General features: G+C 25.1%; 1 protein-coding gene across 1 annotated transcript in view; it reads right to left on the bottom strand.

The window, feature by feature from the left end:
- Nucleotides 1-646: 646 nt before the first annotated feature.
- Nucleotides 647-8,956, bottom strand: part of LOC134833266 (uncharacterized) — a 79,699-nt gene continuing 71,389 nt past the window's right edge. The window contains exons 6-15 of the mRNA XM_063847529.1: nucleotides 6,800-6,861; nucleotides 6,555-6,739; nucleotides 5,052-5,228; nucleotides 4,773-4,978; nucleotides 4,474-4,706; nucleotides 4,181-4,412; nucleotides 4,028-4,092; nucleotides 2,528-2,750; nucleotides 2,085-2,323; nucleotides 647-889 (exon numbers count right to left, since the gene is read on the bottom strand). Coding sequence (XP_063703599.1) covers nucleotides 647-889; nucleotides 2,085-2,323; nucleotides 2,528-2,750; nucleotides 4,028-4,092; nucleotides 4,181-4,412; nucleotides 4,474-4,706; nucleotides 4,773-4,978; nucleotides 5,052-5,228; nucleotides 6,555-6,739; nucleotides 6,800-6,861 — 1,865 coding nt within the window. The remainder of the gene's footprint in view (nucleotides 890-2,084; nucleotides 2,324-2,527; nucleotides 2,751-4,027; nucleotides 4,093-4,180; nucleotides 4,413-4,473; nucleotides 4,707-4,772; nucleotides 4,979-5,051; nucleotides 5,229-6,554; nucleotides 6,740-6,799; nucleotides 6,862-8,956) is intronic.

The raw sequence follows: 8,956 nt of genomic DNA, 5'->3' as shown, positions 1-8,956 counted from the left end.
ATAAAAAATTTTATTAAAATAAAAATTTTAATTAATTTAAAAAAATGATTTTTAAATTTTTTAATTAAAAAAATAATTTTAAATTAAATTAATATAATTTAAAAATATTTTTAAATATTAAATAAAAAATTTTGAAATTATTTTTAATTAAAATAATAAAAAATTAAAAAATAAATAAATATTTTTAAAAAGAAAATTTAGTTGAATTTTTTAATAACATTTATCTAGTTGTTGTTTTTTTCATATATAATGATATCCTATCAACTAATTATTTGTCTGGTACTGTTTCATCATTTCTTTTAAAAATCTATGACGTTATAAATATCATTTCCTAAATAATTTTTCTGCTAGCTAGTTATAGCATTTACACAACACATTTAATATTAATATTTTTTTTATTAATAAATAACAGGAACACACACAAAAATACACACACGCGCAACTTTCGGAGACACTCGCATTAATTTACAATTATTTTTGTTGTTTAAAAATAAGTAAAAATATTATTTATTAATTAATAAATGTATGTTTTAGAAACTCTTCGTTTTTTTTGTTGTTGTTGGTTGATGTTTTAAAAATAACTATTTTTTTTTTGTCTAACTCAAAAACCTTTTAATTTAACATTTTAATGGAAATTTGTAAAGTGTCACGCCAATGAAACGCCCCTGCTGCCCGTTAACCATCTCACAATCGGACATATTGATAAAAATAACATGATCATGATTGACGTGCTACTTTGGTGTATGCTACTTGCTGCGGTATTTAGTGTCTGCATAATTACCTGAACCTCGGCCATTTTAAATATGCTTAGTAAACGGTGGGCGGACAGTTCGATAAATTGTGAGTTTATGTGATGACTAACGGTTTCCATGATTGGCTTACATTGGGTCTGAAATGTCGTCGTTTTTTAGGTAAAAAAAAGAGGGAGAATTTAAGTTTTTTTTTTGTCGTTTTGATTGATTGACGGATTTTACTTTTAGTGTCAAGAACATTCGTTAATTTTACTTTTTAAGTGAAATTTTATTTTTATAGAAGAATTTTTGACAGTTACTTTAAGTCATTTTTTAAATTTTCATAATTTTAAAAATTTGAGTTAAAATTTTATTTTAAATAAAAATTGCTTTTAATGAAATTTTTGACATCTGTCAAATTTTTGACGTTTCAAATTTTTAATAAACTTTAATTTCAAAATTATTAAATTTTTTTTTAATAAAAAAATTCAACATGTATAAAAATTTTTTAATTTTATTGAAAGTTTTTTCCTTAATCTAGCATTTAGTAAAAATTTTGACATCTGTCATTTTGACAGTTGAAAAATTTTTTTATTATAAAAAAATAGATTTTTTCCGAATCTTGTAAAATTTTTCAAAATATTAAAGAAAAATAATTTAAAAATTCTAAAATTAAATAAAATTTAGATTTTAGATGAAATTTTGACGTCTGTCAAATAACTGTCAAAAATATGACAAATGTCAAAATTTTTGACAGCTGCTTTTAACATTTTTATTTTTTTTTCAAATTTTGACTCAAATTATTATTTTAAAAATTGAGTTTTTTTTTGAAAATTGAGAATTTTGACATCTGTCAAATTTTAGACATTTGAAAATTTTCAATTAAATCAAATTTTTAATTTTAATTAATAAAAAAATTAAAAAAATGTATAAAAGATTTTTAAATTTCATTTAAAGTTAATCCCTTAATTCAGAATTTTGTAAAAATTTTGACATCTGTCATTTTGACAGTTAATTTTTTTTATTTTAAAAAATTGTACTTTGTATATTATTTATCATTTTTTTTAAATGCGAAGGAAAATAAACTTAAAAAATTAAATTGAATTATTTAGTTGAAATTTTGACATCTGTCAAAATTATGACAGCTGTCAAAATTATGACATCTGTCAAAATTTTTGTAAAAAATTTATTTAAAAAATTTTTTTTTCAATTTTTCTAATTCAAAATTAATTCTTTTGAATTTTTAAATTAAAAATTCTTGTTAAAAAATTGTAGCTGTCAAATTTTAATTTATTTTTCGAATAAAATTTTAAATTTAATAAAAAATTCAAGAAATAAATGAATTTCTCTTACCTTTTCTTGTTTCAGCAAACTCAATGCATTGGCTTTGGAATCGTGCGGCAGTCTCACCGACAAAATGATATTCTCATCTGTCATGTTGTACAACGTGAGAGTGCACGACGTCTGATTATCCACATGTTTAATTACGTATTGTTGCAATGCTCTAACAGCATCTTGAACACCTAAGTTTGTGTGCGGTCTTAACAGTTGCTCGTCAGTTGAACTATAGCCCAATAGTAAAAATACTCCATCTGTCGCGATGACAAAGACGAATTTCAAGCGGTTAAGAAGAAAAGAAGAAAAGAGAAAAAAAAGTTAAAACTCGACATTTTTTTAAAGATAGCCTTGAGCTTTTAGAAAAAAAAAGATATTTTATTGTCTTCCTGGACTGACTTTTTTTTATTGTTATTTTTCTTCTTTTTTTTCGTGATGATGATGAGAAAAGGGACACTTACTTGGAAGCGCATATTCCCCCGGAGGCGGTCTCATACAAATAAACCGTCCTGAATAGCATAAACAACGGCCCCGATACGCTTGATATGCGGGCGCTGCATGACTGTAATAAGCGAGTGCGGTACGACAGGGTGCTAATGGTACACATAAAGCGTGACACGAGACAGTTAATGATTCACTACATGTACATAATTCGCTGCATTCGGGATCTTCGGCGAGGTAGAGCTGTTGGTTGTTTCATTGTTTCGAAATAAACACGGAGCAAAAAAAAAATATGGAGAAGGAAGAAAATTAAAAGAGAGAAGAGGTTAATTTTGTTGCTTTGTCATTTGTTTTTCAACATTTTTTTTCCTCGTTTTATTGTGTGGGAGATATCAAAACAAGAGGCTGGACAAGAAATTTTTTTGTCACTTTTTATAATTTTTTTATAATTTGTACCGTAACATGAACAAAATTTAAATTCGTGTACCGTAATTTTAGAAATTTTTGATTTTTTAAAATTTTTTATATAGAAGTTCAAAAATTTTTTTAAATAATAAATATTTAAATTAAAAAAAATAATTTAAAATTTCTAAAATAATTTTTAATTTTTTTTTTATAATTTTATTTTTTTTTTTTTTAATTTTTTAAAAATAATTTTTAAAATTAAAAAAAAAAATTAAATTATTTTTTTTACCAGATTTATTTAATTCGTTATTGTCATGTACCGTAAAATTTATTTTTTTTAAATAATTTTTTAAAGAAAATTTTTTAAAAAATTTTTTAAAATTAAATTTCTTTAAATTTTTAATTAAATATAAAAATGAATAAAAAAAAAAAATCCGAAAAATTACATTTTTAAAAAAATTTTTTTTTTAAAAATAATTTTTTATAAAATTAAAAAAAAATTTTTCAAAAATTTTTAAAAAAAATTTAAAATTTTAACGTATTTTTTCAAAATTTAAAAAAAATCTTAATTTTAACGTATTTTCTTAATTAATTTTAAATAATTATCAAAAAAAGATATTTTAACATATTTGAAAATTTTACTAAATTACGGTATGTAAAAAATATCTTGAAAGTATTTTTTTAAAATTTTTGAACCGTAAGCCATACCGCAAACAATATGTACCATATGCATACCGTAATGAATTAAAATAATTAAAAATTATTATTTTCGATAAAAATATTTTTTTTTTTAATTCAAAATATATTTTACCGACTTAATCTTCTTTACGGAAAAAAATTACTAAAAATAGGTCTTAAGAGTATAATGGTATCAAAAAATTTGAATACCGTAACTCGTATTTCGTACCGTAACTAAAAAAAATAATTTAAATTTTTTGACAACCCTAATTGCCAAAAACAAAATAATAATAAAAAACAAATTTTGATGCCTTTTGTTCTTTAACGCGGCACCCAAGTGAAAATTGCTGTCAAATTAATTGTCCGCCAGATAATCTCTCCATAGAATAACAACGAGGAAAATAAAATAAAAAAATATAAAAAAAGGTGTCACTTACCCTGCGACTTTTTCCTTCCTCTATTTTTTGGTCTGGCTGATGAGGGCGCTGCACCATACAATACTCTAAAGGTAACACAAAAAAACATAAAAAAATATTATTTTTTTTCGCTTGCAGAAATTTTCAACAGCTAAAATAAAAAATATTAATTACTTGGTGGTTTTGTTGTTGTCTCGACAGTTGTCGTCGTTGGCAGGAATGTGGATGTCAGCACGTGCAATTCGCCATTTTCCTCGCCTCCGAGCACAGGCATTGGGGTTTCTGAGGCGAAAATGGCGGGCGGATCAACTGCCGTACCGTAATCGAGAATTGATCCGTCATCGGGATGTTCTTTCGTGAAATCGATGGAATTTGAGTCGATTGGGTAAGTTGGTGAATGTTTGTGCTGAAAAAAAAAGTTTTTAGGTTAGAAAAATTTGAATTTTGAGGTTAGAATTTTTTCTTACTGTTGTCGTTGAAGATGGCTGCTGCGACGACGACGACGGTTTGTGTTGAATGTACGTTCGAGGCGCCATCGTAGTAGTTGTAGTTGTCGTTTTTGGCGTCGTTTTTCGGATAGGGGGCGCTCGTGTAGTAGTAGTTGTCGTAGTAGTCGTCGTCGTGAAACGTGGCGTCGTAGTTGTGATCAAAAGTCCCATTTCCGTCAATCGTTGCACGTGATATTCCTTTTGAGCTTCGACTATTTTTTGAAATTTCATTAAAAATTCAATTTTCTTTTAAAAGAGGAAGAAAAAATAAAACTCACCAACACACGGATTCAACCAAAGAAGTCGCTGCCATCCAAGACAATCGTACAACTGTGACAAATCCGTGCCCTGACAAGCGCATGACGTGCGCAACGGAGTCCCAAGTATGCCGATCAGTGCTTTGCGACAATGCGACGTCTTGCCCGCACATTTTTTAGTTACGCTATCTACCGCACATGATTGCTCATAGTGCTCTAGTTTATCCCTGTGAAAACGAAAGAAGCGAGAAGAAAATGAAAGAATTGAATTTATTCATGTGTCAAATTGACGCGACGTACCTGCAACTCGGATCGTCTCTGCACGCTTCAGCTACGATATGGCACGCTTGCGGTTGCGAATAACCAATTCCATTTGCAGCTGCTGGCTTACTCATATCCTCGTCGGGGCGTTCGGCACAATTTGGATGTAATTTTTCTTGAGCAAGTTTACATGTATCATGTCGATTATCAGTCTTTCTGCATATTTTTCCGATATTTGTATGAAAAGATGAGAGGCAAAGAAGAATGTATTATTACGTATTTGGCATAAAATTTGATGTGAATAGACAGGAAAGTGCATTAGGGATTGGAATAAGGAAGTAGTTTTTGTGTCAAAAGACATTCTGTTTGAGATTTTTCACAAAATTTGTTTCATTTTCTGTCCGTTTAATGTTTAAAAGTAATTGAGGAGTATGAAATTGTGAAATTTTGCATTTTTGACATCCCTACTTAAAAAAATTGAATATGAATACTCGATTATTATTTGTCGAATTTGGAAATTATTTTTTTCTCATAAATTTTATTGAGGAGTACGAAAATGTGAAAATTCGGAAAAATTTTTGACGAAATTAGATTTCATATAAAAATTTTCAACATAATTTTAAAAAATTTCATGTTTCGTCAAAAAAATAAATTTCATTAAAGAAAAATAATTTTATAAAATGTGTCAAAAATTTAATATAAAATTGAAAAACCTCATTGAGGTGTTCGAAAATGTAAAATTTTTAATTTTGGATATTCGTAAATATTGAAAAAAAAAATTATTTTTGACAAAATTCATTACTTTTTCTGCCTCTTAAATCTAAAATATTTTAGAGGAGTAAGGAATTGTAAAAATTTACAATGAAATTTTAAAACAAATTTTTGAACTTTAAAAAATTTTTGTAATATGCATAACTACTAAATATCGCTGAGGAGTATTAAAATGTGAAAATATTTTTTTTCATAATTTTTTTTTTAGAAAAATATTATAAGACTTTAAGTCAACGTAAAATTTTTCATTGTATTTTGAAAGATCTTTTACTTTTCAGAAGTATGAGAAAAAAAATTTGTTAAATGTGTTAAAAATTTTAAAGTAAATTCGTTAATTTGTCTTGAGGAGTACAAATATGTGAAAATTAACATTTATAATCCCTTTAAAGATGAGAAAATTGAAAAAATCCAATTGAGGAGTACAAAATTGTGAAAAATTACATTTTTAAACTTATAAAGACATGAAAAAGTAAAAAAAAAGTCATTGAGGAGTATAAAAATATAAAAAAAATTAATTTAGAATTTTTTAATGAAATTTTGAATTTTAACTTGAACTCAATGTGAAGTTTTTAACCTACTTTGAAAGATCTTTTATAAAAATATATTAACAAAGAGGAAAATATAAAAGAAAATTATTTGAGGAGTACAAAATTGTGAAAAGTTATATTTTTAAACTTATAAAGACATGAAAAAGTAAAAAATAATTATTGAGGAGTTCAAAAATGTGCAAAAACTCTCCTTTACCATCCCTAAACCCCAAACAATATTTACCTGCATAGACAAAATGCCACGTCAGATGTTAGGTTAACATGAGCTTGGCTGTAAAATGTTTGAATTGTTTCCATGCAAACAGGGCGATTGCAGTTATTCACATCGCAATGCATAAGCATCGGCTGCAATGTCGAGTAGCACGTTGAATCTCGTCTACAGGCATCTAATGCTATCTGGCAGGTACTCTGCATGGAACGAAGAATAACCATAATGGAATTCGAGATATCCAAAGCTTTTATACTCACTTGAAAGTTAATAATATCAATAATATCCTTGTCTGGATCATCAATATCATCATATCCCCCTACTTTATTTTTTTGCATTGTTCATTTTTGACAAAAAAACGACGAAAGAAGGGAAAAAAGGGAAAATTGATTAGTAATTAACCCAAAAAATTTCTTTTCATTTCTTAACTAAGTTATAATATAAATTTAATAATATAATTATATTTTACAGCTAAATACACGAACGAACGTGAACTGAACACTATCTACAAATAAGTATATGAAAAATTCAAGAAGAAGAGGAAAAAAGGAGTAATAATCTATAATCTACATTTTTTTATTATTAAATATTATTTTATATAATTTTCCGTTCGTGTTAGTTTTTTATAATTATTTTTTTGCAATTTGTATGAAAATTTCGCTGCAATGCGATTTTTTTGTAATTTTATTTTTTTTTTAATTTTAATAAAATAGAAGAATAAAAGAGGAAAAATAATTGAATTTCTATTAAATTTAAAAGGAAAATCAAACAAAAGGCAATATAATTGGCGGGCATATCAAATGTGTGATATGATGATCGTGATGAGTGGATGGCGGATGGATGAATGGCTTCAGTGAATAATGTGAAAATAATTTGAAATGACGACAATTGATAATGGCGGTAATATGAGTTAAATTTATAATAATAGTAGTAAGGAAATATTATTTTATTGGAAAAATTTTTCAATTTTAAATTTTTAATGCGATTTGATATGTGTATGAAAAGTTGTTAAAGTGCATTTTGTGTAAGAGTCATTTTATACTTTTTTTTAAAGTAATTTTTTTTATAAGTAAAAATTTAATTTTTTTTTAAAAAATTCATGAAAAGCTGAAAAAATAATTATAAATTGATTTTTATCTAAAAATGTTAAAAATAAAAATTTCACAATTAAGTACTCCTCAACATATTTTTATCAATTTAAAATTAATAATAATAATAATAATGTTTTCATTAGCTCAATAAAGAAATCATTATTATTATAATTTTAAATTGATAAAAATATGTTGAGGAGTACTAAATTGTGAAATTTTTATTTTTAACATTTTTAGATAAAAATCAACAAAATTTATTAAAAATTTTCATTAACATTAATTTTTAACTAAAATTTTATATTTCGAGTGCAAGAAATATTTTTGAATTACACAAAAAATTCTTTATTTTTTAATTCCTCAAATTTTTTTGGCGAATAAAAATACATTTTTTTTTAAATTTCGCGAAATAAAAATTAAAAATAAATAATTTTTGTGTTTTTATTCGTAAAAAAAATTAAAAAATAGTTTTTTTTGTGTAATTGATTTTTAAAAGATCCTGAATTAAAATTCGTTAAATTATTTTTAATGAATTTAGCGCCCTCTGGAGGATTTTTATCGAATTATTGGATATTAAGATTTTATTTGAATATTGTTATTTTAATTTTAATTTAATTCTAAAATAATTTAAAATAACTTTGGAACCTTTAATTAATAGAAAATTATTATTTGATAAAAATCTTTAATTTTTTTTTTGAATTGTAAAATTTTAACTTTATTTAAAAATAAAAAAAAAATTGAGGAGTACAAAACTGTGAAAATATCACATTTGACATCCCTATTCTAGATTTGAGTATTTGATCTATTAGTTTGAACTTTTTATTTATTTTAAAATGTAAAATATTTAATAAAAATAAAAAAAAATCTTCAAGGTCAACTTTTAACATTTTACGACAAATTTTACATCACACTTTCGTACATTTTTACAACTTATCACAATGTTTCAAGTAGACTTGCCCATATCTCATATAAAATTCACGCGATAAAACTATGAACATAACCTCTAACAACATTCCTTAAAGATGATTTACAAAGCACTTTCGAACAAAGTTCAGGTCAAGAGGCATAAAAAAAACTTACTTTGTATGAAAATTTTCTTTTAGCATAAAAATGTCTTTAAGCTCATGATAAATTAACAGGAAGTTCGATAACAAACGGAAAAAGTAGTAACAAAGCAAGAAAGAATTTATTATGATTACAATTATGATTTATAACTTGCGTGAAAGGTAAACTATACTCAATTCTGAATAACGAGCAAGCAAGAAAAAAAAGTTGAAAATGCAAATTGATATGCCTTGAATCCATCATTTACTCTAAAAGTAGAAAAAC

Source organism: Culicoides brevitarsis, chromosome 3 (genome assembly GCF_036172545.1).
Source record: "Culicoides brevitarsis isolate CSIRO-B50_1 chromosome 3, AGI_CSIRO_Cbre_v1, whole genome shotgun sequence".
NCBI classification, from domain to species: domain Eukaryota; kingdom Metazoa; phylum Arthropoda; class Insecta; order Diptera; family Ceratopogonidae; genus Culicoides; species Culicoides brevitarsis.
This window is presented reverse-complemented; position numbering and strand designations above follow the sequence as displayed.